Raw genomic sequence first — 25,147 nt, 5'->3', positions numbered from 1 at the left:
CTGGTCCTGCCGCTGACGAATCTTGATAGTACACCAATTATTTTAGAAAAACATGATAAATAACTATATGAATGACTTGCTGCTCATCATCGGTAGGACTCAGAAATTTATTATTTTGTTTCACTTTGTCTATGATATTAAAGGCAGTGGACACTATTGGTATTTGTCAAAGACTAGCCTTCACAGTTGGTGTATCTAAACATAATTATGCATAAAATAACAAACGTGTGAAAATTTGAGATCAATCGGTCATCGAACTTGCGAGATAATAATGAAAGAAAAAACACCCTTGTCACACGAAGTTGTGTGCGTTTGATGGTTGTTTTCGAGACCTCAAGTTCTAAATCTGAGGTCTCGAAACCAAATTCGTGGAAAATTACGTCTTTCTCTAGTAAAACTATGGCACTTCAGAGGGAGCTGTTTCTCACAATGTTTTATGCCATCAACCTCTCCCCATTACTCGTCACCAAGTAAGGTTTTATGCAAATAATTATTTTGAGTAATTACCAATAGTGTCCACTGCCTTTAATGTATGCACCAACACATAATGAGAAAAGTGTAAAGCACGCAGCGTTTTTAAAAAGAATTAATTGTCGCAATCATTGGTTCGAGTAATGCCCTTTCCGTGGACATGAAGGTGAACTAAAAACCAAAACATGCTACAAAACAAAAAGCGATAGAAGACAACGGATTGTTAATTTATAACTGTACTGTTTTATTTATTAGAATCCACAGAGTTTTAAAGTCAGTAAATCTTTTAATTCACTTTTAAATTGAAGCAAACTATTACACATTTATCAGATGGAATATAATTATTAGTAAACACTCTTAATGGAATACAATTTGGCAATGGAATACACTGTTATTGGTAAATTTAGAATTATTGGTAAGTATTTATAATGTATGTTAATAAGTACATGGGTGTACTACAATACCACTAAACTCTCAACCAAGATTCATTTCCGTATATGGGGACCGTATGGGTGAGGGGGCGGGGACACATTACCAGGAAATAAATCCCCAATGACATCAGCCATAGGGATTGTAGCATAATACGCCTCTCTTAATTTATAACGAGTGCGTCACAATTCTAACCGAAAACGATTCCATAGGCGCAGCCACTGCAAGTGGGTGGCGGACGTGCGCTTATATCATCTTTAGTTATTATTATTACTGTTATTATTATTATTATTATTATTATTATTATTATTATTATTATTATGACGTCATGCATGGATATAGAGAGTTGTATAAAGTAGTGACCTTGAAAATTAATTTGTGTCACATTGGGGCCGAGTTTCAATTGAGTGTGCAACATTTTGCCCCACGCGGAGGAAAATAGCACAATAATACAATATTCAGTGTTGGAATCACCATTTTAGCCATATTATTTCATTCAAGTTTCAACACGTACACTAATTACCAAGCTCACATGACGTCATCACACGATATGCTTGCACCATTTGGGGGAAATTATGCATGTGTAATATTGTGCAATAAGATGACCCGTCCAGATGTCCTTTTCTCAACGATGAAAGGACACGTGTGGTTGCGTGGATTTTCAATCGGGGCTAATAAAAAGCGTAAAGCGTTTTGAAATGAGTATGGTTGACCTGAAGTTTTAAAGACTCTGGACACTATGGTATTTGTCAAAGACCAGTCTTCTCACTTAGTGTATCTCAACATATGCATAAAATAAGAAACCTGTGAAAATTTGAGCTCGATTGGTAGTAAGAGTTGCGAGATAACTATGAACGAAAAAACACCCTTGTCACACAAAGTTCTGTGCTTTCAGAAGCTTGATTTCGAGACCTAAAAATTCTAAATCTGTGGTCTCGAAATCAAATTCGTGGAAATGATTAGTACTTCTTTCTCGAAAACTACGTCACTTCAGAGGGAGCCGTTTCTCACAATGTTTTATACTATCAACCTCTCCCCATTACTTGTTACCAAGTGAGGTTTTAAGCTAAAAATTATTTTGAGTAATTACAAATAATTATACTGATCTAAGTTTGTGATTCCACAAAATGGCGGACTGTGATAGTTGACGAAATAATGAGAAAAAAATACACAATTACGAGGCATTTTTATTAGAATTTAGTTATAAATCTTTCCATATTCATTTCATAACGAACGCTCCTTGATCATCAGTGCAACTCCCTCGCTCCCTTCCCTTTAATTTTCAACATCTGAACTTACTTCTGCAGTTATTCGTTATGGCATTATTTATAATCAAGTTGTTGTATAATTACGTTTAATAATCCATGACGCACGATATTATATATTATTATTATTTTTTTTATAATACAGCTGGTTTTTGAATAATTATTAGACAGATAAACGTTCAATTTACAAAATGAAGATTTCGCAACTTGCTTAGCCTTTTTTGGGGGGGAACAGCTGTTTTTTGTTCTTTGTTTGTTTGTTTTTTACTTGGGAGACGTATTAATTTAACAAATGTGAATAAATAATTGGGGACTTTTATGACGCTAGTGACAGCAGACTTACCAGGTAAATCCGTTATTCTTGAGTATAATAAATATTGTTATTAACTTCTATATATATGTATTATTAATTTATTTTATATGGTACCTATAAATGGTGAACAATACGCTACTGAAAAAATAAAACAATGTTATTACATAAAATAGAAGAAGATAGTACCCTTAAAAAAAAGAAATCTGAATCCTTCAATCAATCAACCAACCAATTTATAATCAAGGAATAAGTAAAATCAATAGTGAATCAATCAATCAATCAATAAACTTTGCTGTACTTTAGAAAGCAACATTTACCATAAAAAGTATGACTCGATTATAATGTTAACTAATTACAACTTATTTTAAGCTCACTTTGTGACGAAACTGATGCTGACATTAAGTTTTGGTAGTTTTTTTTTTTTTGTTTTTTTTTTAGACTCATATAACTATAATATAGGCATAAAATAGTTGAAAACTTCTTCAGGTTATTATTTCATTCATCTCATTTTGAACAAGTGTCTTATTTAGTCACAGGGTAGTTTGGACGGCATAAGGGCTGACAAGATGTGACGTTGACTTCTTCACCTTTTCTTTTCTTTCTTTGGCGGTTAGACTCATATAACTATACTATAGGCATAAACAATAGTTGATTATTTATTTGAAAACTTCTTCAGGTTATTATTTCATTCATCTTATTTTGAACAGGTACAGTCTTATTTAGTCACAGGGTGGTTTGGACGGCATAAGGGCTGACAAGATGTGACGTTAACTTCTTCACCTTTTCTTTTCTTTCTTTGGCGGTTAGACTCATATAACTATAATATAGGCATATACAATAGTTGATTATTTATGTGAAAACTTCTTCAGGTTATTATTTCATTCATCTTATTTTGAACAGGTACAGTCTTATTTAGTCACAGGGTGGTTTGGACGGCATAAGGGCTGACAAGATGTGACGTTGACTTCTTCACCTTTTTCTTTGCCTTCTTTGGCGGTCGGACGCAGAGCGTCCTCCTAAACTTTCTCTTAAAGTTCTCATTGAGAAAGGCGTACACTATGGGGTTATTGAAGCTATTACTGAAACCAATGAGCTGGACGATCGCGAGCATCATGCGATTTTGCTCACTGTCAAGAAGTCGAACGAAATCTCTGATGATGCTGACCACGTGGAAGGGCAACCAGCTTGCAGCGAAGAGGACTACGACCACGATCAGCATCTTAGTGGCACGCCTCTTGTTACGGAGTGACGAGGCGTTTGCCAGACTACCCGGGGCTTCAACTGGCGTGATGGCCTTGCGTATCCATAGTCGGTGCACCACACGGAGATACAGGATCGTCATAGTGAGAACGGGGATGATGTACAGGAATATGACCAGAAGGAGAGTGAAGGTTTTCTTCTGGTCGTGGTGCGGCCAGGTCTCACGGCAGAATTTGTATGTGGTGCCGCTAAGGAGGACCATCTCGACCTCCACCTCCATGACGAATAGCAGAGGGGACACTAGGATCATTGAGAAGATCCACAGCCCGGCGATCAAAATGGCGGCACGGGTTGGGGTCTGGATGATACGCGCACGTAAGGGGTGGCAGATCGCATGGTGGCGCTCTACTGCGATGGTTGTCAGGGTGAGGACGCTGGATACAACTGCAACCATGGTGATGTAGTTAAGCAGCTTACACATGAACGTCCCCAGGACCCAGTCTACGGTGATGACCTCCACCAGGGTGAAAGGGATGCAGAATATGGTGACGAGGAGGTCGGACGTTGCCAGGGAAACGATGAAGGAATTGATGACCGTGCGCATGCTCCGTTTGGACGCAACTGCGATGACGACGAGGAGGTTGCCAACGAGCGACATGATGAATATCAACGTGTAGGACGTGATGAGAAACGCATCAGCCCCCGGGGACAGATCCGTGGGGTCTACACCAACATCGTACACCTCTAAGAACTCTTTCAGAGAGGAGAAGTTTAAAAAGGCTAGAAGCTCATCGATAGATATGTTCTTTAAGTGAGGAATGTCGTAGGGGATTAGATGATCGGAATCCATGCCTGCTTGATCCATGACGACCTGCCAAAAAAGGGGAATTTTCTTAATTTAGTCATCTTCATAAAATAATGAAACCTTTCCTTTAATTGAAGTGCGTCCCGGGTGAAATTAAGGACATTTAAACTCAAAGAGCAGCAAATTATACTTTGTACCTATAGAAATAAATTTGAGAAAGTAGAAATTGCTATGTAACTGCCGTTGCTTACGAACCAAAACCGTTGTCTTTCTCGAAGGCTATATAATGTTAATTTTTAAAGTTGGTAATTTTTTCCATTGACTTTTACACTCACGTCAGATTATCTTTTAATAAAAATAGTTAAAGTGGCATGACAAGTGCTCTGGCCGTTAGACCGAAGGCTCATGACCATCCCGGAGACATCTCCTCCGTAGGCTACCTCGCACACGTGTGGAATTATTCAAGAGGCTTTATGAAGAAAAAAAACGTCTTATCAAAGTAAGGAATTAGTCTAGATGTATCATTTTATCTATAGTCTTTTTTTCCCCTCTTTTTTTTGCGAGTTTAAGAAATGGTGATTACGATTAACCTGTTTTTCCCCGGCCTTAAAACATTTCCAAAGTTCATACATTGACGTTGACTGTGCCGATCCAGACTTAAACAATTTTTCCCTCCTCTTTAACCCTCAGGATAACAGTTATGAGCGGTCGGGAAAAAAAAAGTCAGATTCCGCAATCTAGGAAATGCAACAACAAAATTCCCAAAGGAATGAGCTATTTTTACTGGGTTGCGTGAATAGACAAACATGATTGTGTTTGCAAGTCGGCAAGGGGAACTATAGAACATGTGTGGTAAATCTAAACCAACATTGTTTCGTCTTTGGATGGTGTTTGTCCCTGTGGTCATGGAATTATAATATGAACAGCCGAATATGGCTATTATAAAAGTATGATTGAGTTTAAAGAAAATTATTCTCGACTGAACAAGGGGACATTTTGGCGGACGCTAGGTGAAGAGTGTTGCGTAAGGGTCATGTCACACGAGGCAATTTACAGGCAACCAGTTCCAGGCAATCTCCAAGAAGATAATTCAGTCATGTTTAAATATAATACATTCCTTGGGAATCGTAAGACATTGTTTGCAACATTACTCATGTGCTACCAAGGTGGTCCTGTGGCATTGCACTGCAGTTGGTTGCCCCCAAAATGCCTGTAAAACTTACCTCGTGTGACAAGGCTTTTAATAGCAAGCAACAATAACAAAAGTTGTTTTCATTTTTTTTCCCATAAAAAAAAATAAAAATAGGAAGGTAATTAGAGAGAAAAGAGAGATCTCAAGAGAGAAAAAATATTAAATGCCTGTTTTTTGTGTGTGTTTTTTTCCAATCAATCGGAAAACTAAGTTATTAGCCGCCCATTTTGCTTTGGGTGTCCTTAGATTCGGCACAATACCGTTTCGTCTGTTTGTATTGATTAATATTGTTTTATGTAAGTTTCCAAACAAGGCTAAAAGCTAAAATTAAGCCACTCCCCAAGATGGACCCAGGGGAAGGAGAAAGCTTGGTTCCGCACTCAAACATGAGGATCTGAAAAATAAACCTTTCATATGTTATGATGAAAGGCAATGGACACTATTGGTAATGACTCAAAATAATTATTATCATAAAACTTTTCTTGGTGACGAGTAATGGGGAGAGGTTGATGGTATAAAACATTGTGATAAACGGCTCCCTCTGAAGTGCCATAGTTTTCGAGAAAAGAAGTAATTTTCCACGAATTTTATTTCGAGACCTCAGATTTAGAACTTGAGGTCTCGAAATCAACCATCTAAAAAAACGCACACAACTTTGTGTGACAAGGGTTTTATTATATTTCATTATTATCTCGCAAGTTCGATGACCAATTGAGCTCAAATTTTCACAGGTTTGTTATTTTACGCATACGTTGAGATACACCAACTGTGAAGGCTAGTCTTTGACAATTACCAATAGTGTCCACTGCCTTTAAAACTAACTCCTTGAAAAGGAATTGATATTTCGTTGAAAGTGTATTTTGATCCTTGATGTAAATCCTCCCTTAAATCTAATAGCATCGTAAAATAAAGTCGACGACTGACACTGGCGCCTATAGAAATTATTCCGCACTCGGGAAACAAAAAGGGCTAATATGAAAATCTTAAGGGCTTTAGATATAGGTCGAACTGAACACGAGATAAGGATGTGAAATGTTTCATTTTATGTTGAGTGTCTGGTCGTGGGGGGGGGGGGGGGTAGCTATACACAATCAAACCGTGACAATGGGTCCCTGGTTGGATGAAGCTCCCCAATTGGAGAGTGTGTACAAAACCAATGGGAGCTGTTGCCAAAAATAATCGAGTACAGACAACATAGAGACGGTTATCAGATTGCTAGTGGTTTTAAACAAATCACTTTATACGAATCCGGTTAGATGGGGTCCTTTTTGTTCTACTACTTCCTTCTCTAAAAAAAAAATCCCTTGTGGGGTCCAGGTTAAACAAAGAATTTTATTGTGGTGTCCCTTGTTCCATTCTATAAAAGACCCCGCAAGGGCACGCCCTAGAGCACACTGCAACCTTATGCATCTGGTTGGGATCTTGCTTTTGGTGCTCTATTATTCCCTTTTCTATAGAATTCCCTTGTGGGGTCTGGGTTGAACAAATAATGGGAGACTTTTGGGACGCTTGGTGGCAGCAGACTTACCAGGTAAAATCCACTGTTCTCAGTAATGTGCGCATGCTCAGGACTATGTAAACAATGAAAATTTACCTGGTAAGTCTGCTGCCACCTAGCGTTCCAAAGTCTCCCATTCCTTGTGTGGTCCATTGTTCAATTGTGTAAAAGAGCCCACAAGGACATGCTCGTAAGTACACTGGAATCTATTGATATTGTTGGAATCTTGCTATTATTACCTTTTCTAAAGAATTCCCTTGTGGGATCCAAGTTAAACAAAGAATTCCCCTTGTGTGATCCGTTGTTTCATTGTGCAAAAGACCCCACAAGGGCACTCCTCCCCCATGTCTATTAGCAGTTTTCTCTCCGAATGTTTAACACCCATACTACTACAGTGCGTATAGGTCATCCGCACTTTTTGTTACTGTCTGCATACGGAGGTCGCCAGGGAGTCCTCGTATGGATGGATGGATTGCACATGACGTCATTGGCCACCATCTTTGATGAAACGTACACACGCGTGAAAGGCACACGTACACGTGTGTCATCACCACACAAGCATCGCGTGCATTTGGTATCGCAAATCGCGCAAAGGGAATACAATACAATAATCTTTATTAGATCCCAAAAAGGGTAATTCAAATGCTCGCATACAGTAAAAACAATGACACATTAAAAACATTACAAAACAGACAATGGCTATATACAAAATATATTTTGGAAAACAAATAAAACAAAGAATAAATGAATAAAATTAAAATAAATGAACGCCTTGAAGCTTGGTCGTCAATGCTATGTGTCCGATGAATAGTACAAGAACGCTGCTCCAAATCTCCAATCTGATCTTTATATCAAACTGCATGTATTTAGGCGTAATGTCCCCTCTATAAGTTAGATGTAGAGATTTTTTAAATCTCTGATGTGTGTCTCCCATCGTGAATTACTTGCCCTTATGAGAAGTCTTCTAAACGCCCTTGAGCACTATACCGTGAACTGTATGATGAGATAACGAGCTTAAAAGCTTCCTGTCAGCTTTTAATAACAGTATCCAATATCGGTCTCTGGTGATGATGGACTCTGCCAAGAAATTCTCTCTGTTTTTTTTCCTGTTTTCTTCTTTTTACCAGTTGGATGTTGAAAGCACGGATGAATAATCCATACTCGTTTCATTATAAGCTATAATTTCGAAAATGGAGTCAACTTTAGCGCGAATGAAATTTCTGCAAGATTTTTTTTTTTTTTTTTTTTTTTTTTTTTGCGAGCCTGTGCACATTTTTGTTACTATGCGAACCCTGCAGCTGTGCCAGCACAAGCAAGCAGCAAAATTTAATGGACGAAAAACATGACGTCACAAGAGCTGTTTTATACTGAGTAGCGCGCCCTCACGTATCAAAAAGGGTTGATCATCAAAGACATTGATCTCCATTATATAATAGAGATACATGATCATAGACCTATTCGCAAATACCCATTGCGCAAGCGCTAAATGTTGAACGAGGTGCAGGCTGGTCTAGCTAGCGATCAAACTTGATCGCTAGCTAGACCACGTGCACTTCATTCCATTCCTAATGCGCGCGTACCGAGTATTTACGATAAGGTTGCATGTCATAGTTTTGCATGCGAACTCAAACGGGGTCATTTTATGTAAAGTTCAACGACTGCTAGGTCTCCCAGCTCGCGTGGTAGCCTGAAAATAACGTGACTCTACGAGGCTCATTATTTACGCCAGATACCAGTCTTGAGCCTACTACACGTCATCACTTCCTAAAGCACCTTAACCTGGCATCAATTTCATATGGAGATTCGCAGTCAAATCAATCGTCAGGCTGCATACAGTCATGTAAAACAACGTTACATGCATGTTCAAGTACACTATGCATGCCGCTGTATATGTATGCAGACGACCGAAAGTGCAGCTGATAAGCATCACCTCGGACCAATCAAAATACCGATATTGACAGCTTATAAATACGTCACTGCACGTGTATCCAATGAAAAGTAGGTATCCAAAGAAATCACTGGTTAGGTAAAACTAATACCTGGGTCGATTTCACAAAGAGTTAGGGCTCGTCTTATCTCGAGTTAGGACGAGTAAAAAGGATTAATCTTAAGGTCTGCATGCTACAGTGCAGGGTTGGGACTCGTCCTAAGTCCTAAGACTAGTCTTAAGTTAGAAAGAGTTTTGTGAAATCGACGGCAGATCCTTGCGGATACAGACAGTGAGACAATCTAGGTCACCGTCAACAGACACCAGCTCCCCGTTTCTAATAACATCGACCTCAAAATTGCGGCAGCATGACATCAATGCCAATTGCAATCAAAAGACTGACCCTCGAGCGTTGACGGCATGGCACCTAGACTGGCCCCTGTCTTTATATACGACCCTCGAGGTGTGACGTCAGATGTTCAGGCTACAGTTGACCTTATGCGCTTGACGTAGTTTAAGTAGGGCGCCCTCGCATATAGGTCAAAGTGGGGTTGTCCATTGACCCATCTATATGTGCCAATACGTTTCGGGACAGAATCCACACAAGCACACACTGGGCCAATGAAAAACCTTCCTTTCATGACGAGCTGTGGGCGTTCTAATCTTGACGAGTCATCTGTTTAAATCATTGATTTGCCTCATCTTTTGTTGGAATTATCAATAATGTTGCAAGCAATTCACCATTTAAAGTAAAGATCGTAAAAAAAACTATAAAAACAACACTTCCCACTGTTTTAACCTTAGGAACAACAATGGAGGTCAAAAAACAAAATGTGCACGAGGTGATTTGTAATGTCTCCTCGCGGCCACCATAGGAAAAAGCCGCCGTTTTCAAGGTCTGCGATATCTACACACGTACCATGAAAGTTAATATTCAGAGTAACTGATACGGAAAATATATCTTACCTCAACGACGGAACACCTTATACATCCTTCAATATACAAATTATTTTCTGAGAATAGCTATCTGTGGGTATAATGAGTATTACAGAACATCTCAAGACAGTAAGACAAAACGCTCAAAGCAAAATAAAATAATTATGCATAAATCACAGTACAAAGGACAGGCCGGCGGGCAATGAATTTGTTTCACTCGAATTGATTTATGACTATCTCTTGTGTGGCTTAAAGGCAGTGGACACTATTGGTAATTTTTTTAAATAACTATTAGCATGAAACCTTACTTGACAACGAGTATTAATGGTCGATTGAGAGCTGTTGACAGATAAACATTTTGAGAAACGGCTCCCTCTGAAGTCACGTAGTTTTCGAGAAAGAAGTAATTTTCCACGAATTCTATTTCGAGACCTTATAATTATATTTTGAGGTCTCGAAATCAAGCATCTAAAACCACACAACTTCGTATGACAATGGTGTTTTTTGCTTTCGTTACTATCTCGCAACTTCGACGACCAAATTGAGCTCAAATTTTCACAGGTTTGTTATTTTATGCATAATATGTTGAGATACACAAAGTGAGAAGACCGGTCTTTGACAATCACCAATGGTGTCCATCACTGTCTTTAATTCTTGTTCTCTAAACAGAGCCCGATTTCATAGAGCTGCTCAGCACAACAATTTGCTTAGCATGAAATATTTTCCTTGATAAAAACAGGATTACCAACCAAACTTCCACGGGATTTCCAGGATAAAAACAGCTTAAATCTTAGTAACAAGCCGAATGCAACAAATGGAAATTTGGTTCGTAACCCTGTTTTTATCAATGAAGAAATTTCATGCTAAGCACATTTGTGTGCTAAGCAGCTCTATGAAACTGGGCCAGATCTTCTTGCCCAGTGATGGTAAAACTATAACAACAAGCTGACAAACAAACAACAGGAAATTACGCGGCAAAAGACCAAAGAACATAATACAGTGGGCGGTGAGTAGATCCGAAACCCGAGCCCTTTTGCCGCGACCGACGAAGACCGCTACTCGACGGCGGGAGAAGAGAGAACCAAACATTGCAAACGAACGAACGTCTGTATTAGGATTTGGCTTTGCCTTGTAGCAAACATAAAAATACATCTTTCTTTTGCAAAATCACAGAGCGAGTTTTTGCCTATACCGAAGTTCCAAAATACCAATTAAAAATCTGTATAGTCCCATCTTTAATATAGACAAATGGAAAATGTACATTGTCTAAAACTGATAAAAGCTCTATAAAACGGGACAGTAAACATCTTCAAGAAACATAAAAAAAAGGATTTAAGACTACAACAATATTCTAGACAGTGCATTACAACGTACAAATTGGCAATAATAAACACCTCAGAACACAACCGTGTAAGTTACCCCTCCCCCCCCCCACACACACAAACATCATGATTGGAGACACAACATACTTAAATTATTCAAAGCTATTTGAAAACTATGGAAAGTGAAAGTCGTAGTAATAAAAAAAAAAAAAAAAAAAAAAAAAATAGCTACTGTTTGTAAGACAGTATTCAACAGTATAGTAAATCATGGGATTTATTTTCTTTTACAAAACATATTGTAGAAATGTTGAAATTTGACACAACATCATTCTATTTGATTTTATAACACCCCTTGCAAGTATTCTGCCTGCTCATTGGTTTAGAGCGCGTCACATGACATGTCTTAGTTTTGCCAGACGACGGCCGTGTGATAGAGCGTCGGTTTGCCATGCGCTAGTCCAACAGACTAGCACATGGCGTGCAGTACCCAGACGTCCGTTGCGTATACTGGGATGATAAATTAATAGTCTGTAACCATTTCGGATTGCGCGACACTACATGCAACACAGTAAGTAAAAGTGTTTGCAATCTGTATTCGCGTCGTCCGTGGATTGTAGCATTCAGGTCTGTAACTTAATAATAACAGTACAGTATTTAGAAATGTTTGGGGTGTTATAAAACAAATATTGACTGCTTTTACTCGTGCAATGGTTAAAAACTATGACTCCCTCGGTGATCCCCGGAGTGTTCTATTTTCCCTCGGCTTCGCCTCGGGAAAATAGAACGCTCCGGGGATCACCTCGGGAGTCATAGTTTTAACCATAGCACTCGAAGCAGTCAATATTTGTATACAATTGAATGTGTGGCTAAAATACGGCCGTCCATCATGCCAAACAGCTCAGTTTATTTATCAACAATTGAAAGGTCAATCAAGGTGCGGCCATCTTGATTTTCTCTCATTCTGAAAATATATTCAACCAAACCGAGGCTGGAAAGCTGGCAATAAATGTTCATCATGAACAGACACTTAAGAACCTCAGAGAAAATCTCATTACTAATTTTGCAAAACAAAAGCCCAGCTGAAAGCAGGAAACATAACTTCGGTTTATTAGTTTTAACACCCGCCTTGTTACTCCATTTAAATGGTTTGTGTCTTATAATAATTAGTCCCCTAATTGTAATTTTGTTTAAGCCCTTGAGCTACGAGAAAGTTTTGTACTTCCGGTTCCTATTTGTACAATGGATATTAACACCCATCACTGTTGTTAGATACCAGGCAACATGACCAAGTTGGTGCCAGCGCGATACTGAAGGTAGTGGACTATCACATTGATGGGCAAACATGAGCAAGGGCAGGAGAAGACTAACATTCGTAGATCAGAGGAAGCAACACAACAAGAAACAACTGCGCTTAGGACGCTGATGCTTGACCGGGACGCGAGGAAGACGACCACCAGAGTTTCCCCCAAGAAGGCTCCGGCTGAACTTACCTCTCGCTCAACTATAAAAATGACAGGCTGTCTGACTGACTCGACTATCACTGGGTTCAATATACGGCTTGAACTAGATTGGTTAGAGATGGGGGCGGGTTGGGGAGCGGGGGAGTTTACAATAACTAAACTGCGGTAGAAGTAAAGCCAACGGGCAGATTTTGAGACATGTTGACACGCTAGAGTAATGCCTCAAAACATGCGAACAGACTCGTTTAGACTTGTAGACAAGCCGTTTGTCAATGTAGGGTTAATAAAACAGCTTTCTTGAAACTACGGTCTCTCGAGACTGCTACATGCTCCGAGCGAGACTACTGCTCTCGCGACTGCGAACGGAGCCAGCAATGTCGTTAGGACGGTCTATTTGCGTGAGCAGTGCACCGAGACAAACAGTTTACGACTTGTTTACAAGTCTACACTTTAGTTGGGGGGGGGGTGTTACCGCCCAGGGAGACAGGGGGGGGGGTCTCTGCTGATCAAGTTAGGCGTTAATATGATGCTGCGATGAAATTATCTCACAAGCCAAACCTCTAAGGGGACGTTAAAATTTTCCCGCCAGTCTTTTTATATTAATTCACTCTCTAAATGTTTTGCACTTCATTGCTTTCCCTCTTGGGTATTTAGTTGTTGCCTCTTTATACAGTTCCCATCGTGTTCCTTTAGGGACACCGTAGACCATTCAACATTCTTCAACTATAATCGGGCCACATGTTTTAATCAATCAATCAAAAAGGTGATTGGCAACCGGGCGGCTAGAGACGAAATCCAGAAAGGGAAATGAGCAAATATTGGTACATTGCTAACATACAAAGTACTTCCACAGAGCAAATTGACATTAATTTGCGCATACACGCACCTCTGATGTAGTTTGATTTGTGCAAAGCCGAACAACAAGCATTCCTATCGCTCGGCGCAACTTCATATAAAAAAAAACAACGAAGGATTCGCAATTATAACAAGTCTTCTTAGAACACCTTACAACTGGGCCACGTTGTCGGATGATCGACCGCTCTATTTTTTTTTAACAAGCTCTTACAAATCTTGACGGTCATTTTCCGTCTAGTTACCATGGAAACTTTTCACTTCACTTGTCTGCAAAACGATGACGTCTCGGATTATTTTGCTTTTGTTTTGGGGAAAAAAATCACGGCGTGGTGATGGAAAATCAACAAGATGGGTGTTCGAATTGTATGTCTGTTGTTGTGAACTATACTGACAACTCGTCGAGCTCCTTCGTCTGCATAAACCCAGCAAAATGTCACAAAAGTGCATATATTAAGCCTGTTGCTCATATGAGATTGAGGCCACATTGACGTAAAGAACCTATAGAGTCGAATTACACGAGCAAAAATAAAGGCAATCATTGAGCAGTATTCGCTGTAGATGTCAAGTATTTTGTTATCCGAGAAAAAGAAAAAAAAAAGAAAGAGCGTGTTCCAAGTGAAACAAAAACACTACCACTCAAACAGCTTGATGGACTTCATAATTCACTCTTTATCTCAAGTACCGGTAAAAAAGACCTCTGTCGCACTGGCGCCATCTTGGTCACGTACCTTGTACCCAAATACAAGCATGCAATAGTAACAATTACAGAACCAGACTATTTTTCTTTCAAGTCTTGGTTTGGTTTAAAAGATCGCTTTCATGATTCATGGAGCCTTCATCCATTTTCATTGTGTGCACACTAAATTGTGATCATATACCTTTTCGCAAATACCCATTGCGCAAGCGCTAACTGTTGAATGAGGTGCATGCTGGTCTTACTAGCTAGCAATCAAACTTGATCGCTAGCTAGACCAGCATGCACCTCATTCCACGCCTTACGTGTGCGAACCGAGTATTTTTGCGAGAAGGTTTATGCGTCTTAGGCTGAACAGCACCGTGCCATCGCTCCCATCATGCACCACTACATCATGAACAATTAAATTCATACAAGCTCATAATTAGTCCATCCCAGCATTCCCAGTTGAGACAGGTGGGGTCGAGAGAAACACATTGTTTGTCACTCATTATTATTTTTATTGTCTATCTTGAGCCACACCACCTACGGCTTCGGCTCCAGATTCAGCTTAGGCTATAGATTGGCCCCGCAATTGTCTTGACATTTTGAGCGTGCTTTGAGTATATGTGCTCAGGGCTCCAGACGGCCTGAAGCCGAATCCAAAGACGAAGCCGTGGTTTCGAAAAGGGCCGTGTAAAGAAAAACATAATGGAATGCCCTCTGTTTGTGAAAACCCCCACCATCAAACGAACACATCACGTGCACCACGACCTCAACTAGACTGGTACCCTGTCTTGGACCATAAAGATGAAGACAGGTATGATTTCATTTTAGTGTGTGTTATGATGGTGATTTGTCTGAGGTGACGTTTTGGCAGCTGCACTTTCGGTCGTCCGCATATGAATCTAGGTGAAAGGTGAAGATGGGCGGGGATTGACCTAGGCTAGAGGCCACTCTCTGGCGTTTATATTCACGAGCCTCGAAGTGTGACGTCAGATAACAGACTACGGTTGTACACTCCCACCAGCTTGAACATCTGACGTCACACTCCCAGGCTCGTGAATAACGCCAGAGGGTGGCCTGGACCACAATTTTTGCTGTCAAAATGTCACCTCGGACTCGGACCAATCAAAACACAGATATAGAAATCTTAAGTCACTGCACATTTTATCCAATGAAATCATTGTATCAAATGAAATCGATGGGTTCTGAAAAGTAAACGACAGGGTGCCAGTAGGATGGGAAACTTTGCATGGTGGAAATACGATATAGAAAGGTTTGCGTTAACACCATGACTATCCATGTAATGACTATCTCTAATGAGTTGAGGTGGTTCTGCAAAGAACCGTTGGTTTCAACTCGACGTTTCGATCAGTATGCTCTGATCGTCTTCTGGAGACAGGGTACCAGTTTAGTGGGGACCACAATACCGGTTCCCACGTGTAGGTCCATTCCAACTGTGTTGGTTCGGTAATCCTGCGTCATTCCCCATTGAATACTGTGGGAAGTCAAACAATCAAACAAAAAACAACCCTCAACAAACAAACCAACTTAAAGGCAGTGGACACTATTGGTAAGTGTCAAAGACTAGCCTTCACAGTTGGTGTATCTCAACATATGCATAAAACTACAAACCTGTGAAAACTTGAGCTCAATTGGTCATCCAACTTGCGAGATAATAGTGAAAGAAAAAAACACCCTTGTCACACAAAGTTGTGTGCGTTTAGATGGTTGATTTCGAGACCTCAAGTTCTAAATCTGAGGTCTCGAAATCAAATTCGTGGAAAATTACTTCTTTCTCGAAAACTATGGCACATCAGAGGGAGCCGTTTCGCACAATGTTTTATACCATCAACCTCTCCCCATTTATTCGTCACCAAGAAAGGTTTTATGCTGTTAATTATTTTGAGTAATTACCAGAAGTGTCCACTGTCTTTAAACAACCCAACTTAAAGTTTAGAGCAGCATACTAAAACAACAAAATGGGAAGCGGTACCGGGAACAATAAGCTCAAAACATTCCCTTGACGCGACACTGTTTCACACTCTAAAATCGCCTTGGCAATGGGGTGATTTCGACTCTTCCTTGTTACATATAGTTGCCAATATTTATTTCAGATTTATACGCCGTGTCGTGAAACTAACGTTGTACAGTAGCATTTAGTTAGGAATTAAGATTCAAAGCATGTAAGGATATATCCAAACTACTTCTACTATAGATGTAAAAACAAAATCGAACTCCCTCGTCTATCCCGGAAAAACAATGCCGAGTGCAAAGCTTGTCAGAGCCTATCGTCAATATTCATCTTCAATGTTTTGTTTACTCGAAGTCCTTCAATATTGTGTATCTACCGGTCAATTAAGTATAACAAATTTGTCATTTTGATAACTGGCGCTCCCAATGCGCACACAAAAGACGTGGTCAAAATAAATCCGGTCCCATGGGTCAAAACCCGTCTCTGGGTTAGGCTGCCTAGAAAATTTGCTGAAAGTCTGGATTTAGAAGATTTTTTTTTTTAATGCATTTCACTTCGAGGTAATTTGGTCATGGAAAACGGATCAATTTTTATCAACCAACTGAACCGCTCACGATTTATTGTGTTTATTAGTTTTGTTTTATATATTTATAGGATTAAGACAATCACACGCGGGTCCAAAAACCAAAGGTATAATTTAAACGCAGTGGACACTATTGGTAAATCTCAAAATAATTGTTAATAGCAACATATAAAAACTTACTTTGGTAATAAGAAATGGAGAGCTGTTGATAATATACAACATGTGAGAAACGGCTCCCTCTGAAGTAACACAGTTTTTAAGAAAGAAGTAATTTCTCACTCAAACATTAAAAAGACTGCAGGCCTGAAACCCTTTTTAATCATCTGTGTTTTTTTCTTTTTACAACTTCGATGACCAATTCAGTCAAAATTTTCACAGACTTGTTATTTAATCAAGCATAATGTTTGGGATACACCAAGTAAGAATCTAGTGTTTGACAATTACCAAACGTTTCCAATGCCTTTAAATAAAGGCTTACATTTGTGTGATTCTTAATTATTTTGTTCATTCGAGAAGCAGACACTTCACAATGAAGGTAATTACTCAAAATAATGTTTAGCATAAAAATTTAATTGGTAACACACAATGGACAGCTGTTGATAGATTCATATTGTGAGAAACGGCTCCATCTGAAGTAACGTTTGAGCAAGTTGTAATTTCGTAACACAAAACAAATTTGTGCTTCCAACAAGGTTTTTTCGTCTTCATTTTTCTCTTGCAGATTCGATGACCAATTGAGCTCAATTTTAGAGTTGTTATTGTATGTACAATATTATGTTTGGATACACCAATAAGAATACTGGTCTTTGACATCAACCAAACGTGCCCAGTGCCTTTAATAAAGGGTCAACTTTTTGCGATTCTAAATTATTTTGTTCGTGCGAAAAGCAGACACGCTCGTTAATTTTCAATACAAAGGATCTTTGTTTATTTTCAAATACGGAGGAAGGCGCTCGTTTATTTATTTTTGTCTGAGGTTGATGATGAGAAATCAGACACTCGACAATCAGAGACAACTATATTTTTTGGTGATCAAAAATAATAAACACGACGTAAGATACAGTTGACTTCTTCAAGTTAATTGATTTTTCGATGAAAGACACTGATATTCTTCACCGTGGTAATTGAAACCGAGTTGAAACTGTCCGTTTGCTTATACATGGGTTTGTTTAAAACAGAGTAAGGGATTTTAGCTCCGGGGATAAAAGGGTGATCTGTCACGCCAGATTTAAAGCATGTAAGCATAAAACTTTCCGAAATTGCTTGAAAGAAACTGGTTAAAGCAGCCTAAATTGCATGAAGTTTACGTTGTTGCAGCTGGTGCCTCACTCTCGTTGTGCTTAGAAAAGACATTTGCTAAGCAATAGTTTCTGTGCTTAACAGATTCATGAAATTGGGCTCTGATCCCAAGCATGCTCTGACTGGGGCTCATTGAATATAGCGAAAAATTTCACGCGTGAACGTCACACCACGGCCATAATATCACCGAGCTGCTTAAGCATATAAAGTAGCTGAGCATATCAAAATGATGCTTACAAGAATAAGATTACCAGCCAAAATACCATCTCACATTATACTATCTGTGGTTGGTATCCTACCTAAAGTTGCTAAGCTCAAACAGCTAGCACAGAAATAGACCCTCTCCATAAAATATGTAAATTGCACATAGTGCGTGCGCACTAACGTTTTGGTTGGCAAAATGAGGGAACATCGCGCTGTTTTGTACACGGCTAATGGTTGCGTGACGCACACGCGATTTCGCGTCTGCTTAGCGCACAACTCTATGGTGTTTGCCAACCAACAGGATCTGTACGCATGCGTGAATGTAATTAGCATACTTCATGGGAAGGGTCCATTGAGCACCACTGAAAGCAGATCAGAGTAACCATGGAGAAATATTATGAGCTTGAAGAATTGAACAGTTGCTCATAACTTCTCAACTCACAATTTTACGTTGAAATTGTATCAGTTTTGTCAATAAATTGCTATGCAATTATTACTTATAATAGATGTTTTAAAAACCAAAATTAATATGCTTTATCCCCGATGCAAATTTAAAAATTTGCATCGGGGATAAAGAATATTAATTTTGGTTTTTTACCCATACACCGATGTGTGTTAGCACTGTATACTCAGTACTTTCCCGAGTCCTGTGAAAAAATATCACAGGCATGTTACTCGGGTGGGATTCGAACCCACGACCCTTGCAATTCTAGAGCAGTGTCTTACCAACTAGACTACCGAGGTTGCCCGGCAGCTGGAGGCAGTTTGAATCCTAAGTTAACATTTATTACTTGCGATATAAGTGCAGAATTCATGAAATATTGGGAGCTTGAAAGTTTGGACAATCAGTAACAAATTACTTCTCAACTTACAAGTTCATTATAAAATTGTATCAGTTTACAGCTCATAATGTTAATTATGCATTTATTACTTGTGACTTTGTGACCTCCGAATTCTGCTTTTAATATAAGGTTTCCTTCAATCAGGTCCATAAAACGAAACATGGATGCGCATGAAAGTTGAGACCCCCAAACAAATTAGACCTTGAATAAGCCATCATAAATTAAAAACCAATCACGATTTAGACTTTTATGCAAGTATTTATTGTCCATTAAACGTCGCTATTTTAACTATAAAAAGGAATACGGGTTTTCTATTGAAAGCTGCGCACTACGCGCCCCCCCCCCCCGCTCCATCGGCGCAAGTTGATGCAATCTCCCCAAAAGATATAGAATATCTTTCTCAATGTTCGCATCTGTCCCAAAATGGATTTATGTGAAGCCAAGAGGGAAAACGGATATGCAATTTGGAATTTCTCAGAAAGAAGAGATTTGTTCATATAAATCTCTAGAGCAGCGCGTATCATTGACAGTTACCCACTTATGTGAATGCAAAATTTGTGTTTTCTTATTTTCTAATCATTTCTTTGTGACGCATCCCAACTCAAATGTGCACGTGTGAAGAGTATAACGGATTAACGTGCCGGCGCTCCCTAACTGACTTAAAGATATCTTTGTTTTGTCATGTTCTAATCGTTTCAATTATGATGCATCCCGACTCAGGGCTCTCGGTTCACAAAGCTGAAAATGTCGACGAACCGAAGTCAACTTTCCTAACATCTGCTATTTACATAATTGAATCTAAATACAATCTGTTCTGACTCGACTAAGCCAATTTACATGCATGCACAAACAATACTTAATGCGGAACGGGTTAGGATGACGGGGGGAAACTAACTTCTCAGAAGACCTCAGTTTTTTAGGATTTTTGAGCCAGCTCTAAAAGAAACAAGGGATAATTGTGTTCAATCTTGGTTTGTTTTTGATGGGGACTGATTAGATAGGTAAGCATGACTTTGTTCAAATCCCTCGGGGAAGCCGAGAGGCGCAGGCGGAAGGCCTAGCTTCATTAGGGATGTTTAGCTGCACCATACGCAAGCAAAAACGTGAACGTGAACGTCAGAAAAGTTTGTTGTAAAAATAAGCGTTTTAAGCATACGAGTGAAGTTACCACTTTCTCGCGTCAGGTACGTACGTGCAGACGTCATACGTGAACATGTTTTAAGCCCAAAGTGGTGACGTCACCTAGAAACGACACAATTTTCTGACGTTCACGCTTTTGCTCACGTAACACAGCAGCTAAACCTCCCGAATACTCTATACTTAATCTTTAACTTTTCTAATCAAAATGTATACTATGCTGACTTGAACTCACATTGATCAGAAACACCAGAGCTTGAGTCCGTTGCTCTTAACCGCTCTGTCACGACACACCATAAAGATGAGTAAAGCTCAAGATTTTATATAGAGTATTAGGGAGGTTTAGATGCACGTTATGCAAGCAAACACGGGAACGTGAACGTCACAAAATTGTGTCGTTTCTAGGTGACGTAACAACTTTGGGCTTGTGCTCACGTAAGACGTCTGCACGTACGTAACTGACGTGAAAACGGCATCTACTTCACGTATGTTTAAAGTTTGCTCTGAACATTTCTGAAGTTAGTAGTTTTTGAGAAAGTAGTAAACCATTAAATTACTCACCCAAACATTTGAGTTGAATTCGAGTCTCAAATTCAAGCCCACAAAATAATAATTGTGACAAGGGTGTTCTTTCTTCCATTATTTTCTCGCAACTTCGACGACCCATTGAGTTCAAATGTTCACAGGTTTTGTTATGTTATGCAATACTATGTTGAAATACATCAAGTGAGAAGAGTGGTCTTTGACAATTACCAGGGGTGTCCAGTGTCTTTAAAACATGAAACTCATACAAAAAGGCTGCTCAAAATGTCTTGCAACTCAATACTATTGTTGCGACATCCAATACTGTATCAAGTGACTATCTCTTCAAAACTAATCCTGATAAAGCCATGAGAGGTTGAACATACAAAAAACCTCTTCTTTCTATAGCCTTATTATAGCACAAATCTCTTGGGTAATTGTGTATGTTAGTTTCGCCCTATTGTGTCGTCTCGCGTTCCCTAAGCTTCATGTTATTTTTGCCCGTAGAGTATTTGCATTTGATTGCAACTTGTCTTGCAAAACATCTGCCCTTTCAAAGGCACTGCACTATCGTTAAATAATTGTTGCATAAAAAAACTTACTTGGAAGCAAGCAATGGTGAGTCAGCTATTGACAGTAGGCCTGTAGAACATTATCAGAAACGCGACCCCCTCTAAAGATAACGTAGCTTTCGAGAAAGAACTAATTGTCCACGAATTTGATTTCGAGACCTCAGAGTTAGATTGTAAAGGTCCAAAAATCAAGCACCTAAACGCACATAACTTCGTGCATGCAACAAGGGTGTTTTTTCATGATTCTCTTGATAACCAATTATTGTTTGGATATGTTGAGATACACCAAGCAAGAAGACTGGGCCCAATTTCATTGCTCTGCTTACAGCCGAGTTCTACGCTTACGATCACGATTCCCCGCTTATTGTGCGAGTGCCGACTTTCTGCGCTAGCCTTGTAAGCGTAGAATGCCTAGTAAAGTAGAGGACGCATGCGCAGAAGCCAAAAATACCCGTGAAACGCTTCCCGTAAGCACATAGTTTCCTGCTTCCGTAAGCGCCGATTCTGTGTTTACGGTAAGCAGAGCCATGAAATTGAGCCCTGGTCTTTGACCGTTACCAAAGGTGCAGTCTACTACAGTGCCTTTACATCTAGAGTGTGACTCTGCCTTGATGGCCATTAGGGCTTCATCTATCGGGTTACCTCATAGGCTCCAAGTTGAGGCACCGTTCTGGTTCCGGCCAACATTTAGCTCGGGCTACATTAGTGCAGTGAGTCAAGCCCCAGCCTCTTCTACAACTGGGCCAAATATCATGGCTCTGCTAACCGTAAGCATAGATTCGGCGCTTACGGAAGCAGGGAATTATGTGCTTACGGCAAGCGTATTTCACGGGTTAGCGGCGATTTTTGGCTTCTGCGCGTGCGTACTTCACTTAACTAGGTTTTCTACGCTTACAAGGCTAGCGCAGAAATTCGGCGCTTGCACGTAAAGCGGGGAATCGTGATCGTAAGCGCCGAATTCGGCGGTAAGCAGTTCTTTGCTAGAAACCCAGTGCCCGTCCGTGCAATCGGTTGTGCATAATTATATGTGTATCTGAAACGCGCGAACGAACGTTAACGTGTGCGACGTTGCCCCCTGCACTGTTCAATTTTCCCTCGGCGGCTGCGCCTCTGGAAAATAGAACGCTCCGGGGATCACCTCGGGAATCGTAAATTAAACCTTAGCACTCGAAGCAGTCAATATTTGTATAGTATTGATCTGTCTGTATCCATCACCTAAGAAGCAAGTCCTGTGCCCCCCCCCCCAACCCCCCAACCCCCGGTGCAGGATCGATACCAATCTTTTTTGACAAGGGGATCAACATAGAAATGGGGGTAATTGCACTATTCCCCGCGAATCAAAAAGGTGATAACTCTCTATTCCTAAGTTCACACATTACAGAGATCAGATTTTCAAGTGAGGAGAGGCGACAGTTTGACCTGACAAAACTCCAAGTCAGGAAATTTGAGCGCAACTCTGGAATTTGAGATTGCACTTTAGCTCCGACCGTTCCCTTGAAGAGGTTTTTTTTTCCCCGTTGGTTTCGACTGTTTGAGTTCTGACAGGGATCTGAAGTACTTTAAATGCATACGTACTAAATGATGCGGGGAACAAACAACGCCAAATGTGAGCATTTCTTCCGGAAGCGGTTTCTGGCTCAAGAATAGTTCCTTGGGACTTCTTAACATGCTTTTAGGGATTATAGTTGCACGGATATTTGGGAAATCTAGGTTTTAGAAAGTACGTGTATAAGTGCTTGCTTTGGGAATAAACTCGACAGAAAAATTGCTGAAAATGTATGTTTTGACAGATTGCCAGACGTGTTTATCATAGTGCGCCAAAATGTTTTGATGTAGTTGTCAAATCGGGATCATTTTTATTTTTTACACATGTTATTATTCGATTTCAATTGATGTGGAGTCAATTTGATAGGTGGAGTTACCACAAGTCTAGCTCCTATTTAAAATAAGGTAATTAACAAACTAATAGTAGTTTCAAGATTACTTAAGACACTAAAAATTAACGTAAAATGCAATTTTTTTTTTTTTTTTTTTTTTTTTTTTTTTTGGGGGGGGGGTGTTACCGGCTGATCAATGTTTGAAGGAAATACCCTGGTCTGAAACGTCATCCAGCCTTATCGCAATGTCGCACAATAGGTCGGAAAAAGACATTTATTAGAATGGGACTCAAATATTAAACGTTAAACTGACCCTTTTAAAGGCAGTGGACACTATTGGTAATTACTCAAAATAATTATTATCATTAAACCTTTCTTAATTACGAGGTATGGGGAGAGGTTTATGGTGTAATAAATTGTGAGAAACAGCTCCCTCTGAAGTAACGTAGTTTTCGAGAAAGACGTAATTTTCCATGAATTTGATTTCGAGACCTCAGATTTTGAATTTGAGGTCTCGAAATCAAGCATCTGAAAGCACACAACTTCGTGTAACCATGGTGCGACACTGGTGTTTTTTTCTTTCATTATCTCGCAACTTCGACGACCGATTGAGCTCAAATTTCCACAGGTTTGTTATTTGAGATACACCAACTGTGAAGACTAGTCTTTGACAATTACCAATAGTGTCCATTGTCTTACAATGAAAACTTACATCAACTAAAATATGAAACAAGTGGGTCTCATCACATTGACACGTTCCCCTCCCCTGTGCCCTCATTGGAAATCTGGACATTTTGATGTTAAAGGATTTGGGTACCTTTTCAAAATGTCCATAGATTTACATTAAACTTACAGGGTTTGAAGATAATGATAGTGGAAACCTTCCCTTCAAATACTACTTACGGAGGTGTTGTAGTTTTGAGAAATGAGTAAAACATCGACACGAAAATACGTTTGTAAAATGATTAAAATAATTTTCGTCTCATGAGAAGAAAATTATTTTCATGACATTGTTTTCCCAAAAACTACAGCACCTCATAATAGCGGGTAATATTTTCAGTGAAGCTTTCTACTATCATTATTTTCAAACTGTGTAAGTTTAGTGTAAATCTGTGGACATTGTGTTTTTTTGTCATACAAAAGTTACATAGACCCTTTAATGCAGAGAGTAAAACATTATATTTTTCCACATTTACACGCATTCGATGTAATTGTTTTGACACTTTCGTCATAATTATCTTATAGCAAATGACACAAGAAGAACTTCGGGGGTTCGTTTAATATTAACTGCAGAGATGCCTTAGTTTTCCTTTCGGAAACGTTCGATTGTGTTTATATTTAATGTATAGGATGTATACAATAAAACCCAAAGATTGCATTTTTGGGGGGAATAAAAACAGATGTACTTTTCACACAACATAATATAACTTCTAAAGTGAAATGTTTCTCAAAATGCGATAAACAATCGAAAGCGGCTGCTGTATGACCAATAGTTTGTATTGCTACTAATTTAAGAATTATCTCAACGTATACATTCCCTTCTGAAATCTATAACACAAATATTTGTTTCAAACTTACCTCGGGTGACTAGCAGGATACAGAACAAATCGTTTACGAGAAGTTAAGCCTCAGGCCCCTATAGTCAGCCTACCTATAAGTCGTAGGCATTGTCGCCTAATGAAGAAATCGCCCAGGATTTTAACAGAGGGCCCCAGAACGACATCAGCAAAATTACCTTAACAAGTCATAATATTGTGTAGGCTGTCGTGGGCATCACACCACAGAAA

The 25,147-nt window shown here is 39.4% G+C and overlaps 1 protein-coding gene across 2 annotated transcripts; it reads right to left on the bottom strand.

Annotated features, from left to right (window-relative positions):
* Positions 1-2,919: 2,919 nt before the first annotated feature.
* Positions 2,920-25,043, bottom strand: LOC139953099 (QRFP-like peptide receptor). 2 transcript variants are annotated; one of them, XM_071952508.1, is made up of 2 exons: positions 24,939-25,043; positions 2,920-4,549 (listed from the first exon to the last, which is right to left on the bottom strand). In XM_071952508.1, exon 2 carries the CDS (start codon positions 4,541-4,543, stop codon positions 3,395-3,397), a length of 1,149 nt encoding a protein of 382 aa, XP_071808609.1. In that variant the 5' UTR covers positions 4,544-4,549; positions 24,939-25,043; the 3' UTR covers positions 2,920-3,394. The 2 variants fall into 2 exon arrangements, with proteins under 2 accessions (XP_071808609.1, XP_071808610.1); XM_071952509.1 differs by lacking the exon at positions 24,939-25,043 and adding an exon at positions 21,514-21,593.
* Between the last annotated feature and the right edge of the window lie 104 nt (positions 25,044-25,147).

Source organism: Asterias amurensis, chromosome 21 (assembly GCF_032118995.1).
Source record: "Asterias amurensis chromosome 21, ASM3211899v1".
Classification (NCBI taxonomy): Eukaryota; Metazoa; Echinodermata; class Asteroidea; order Forcipulatida; family Asteriidae; genus Asterias; species Asterias amurensis.
This window is presented reverse-complemented; position numbering and strand designations above follow the sequence as displayed.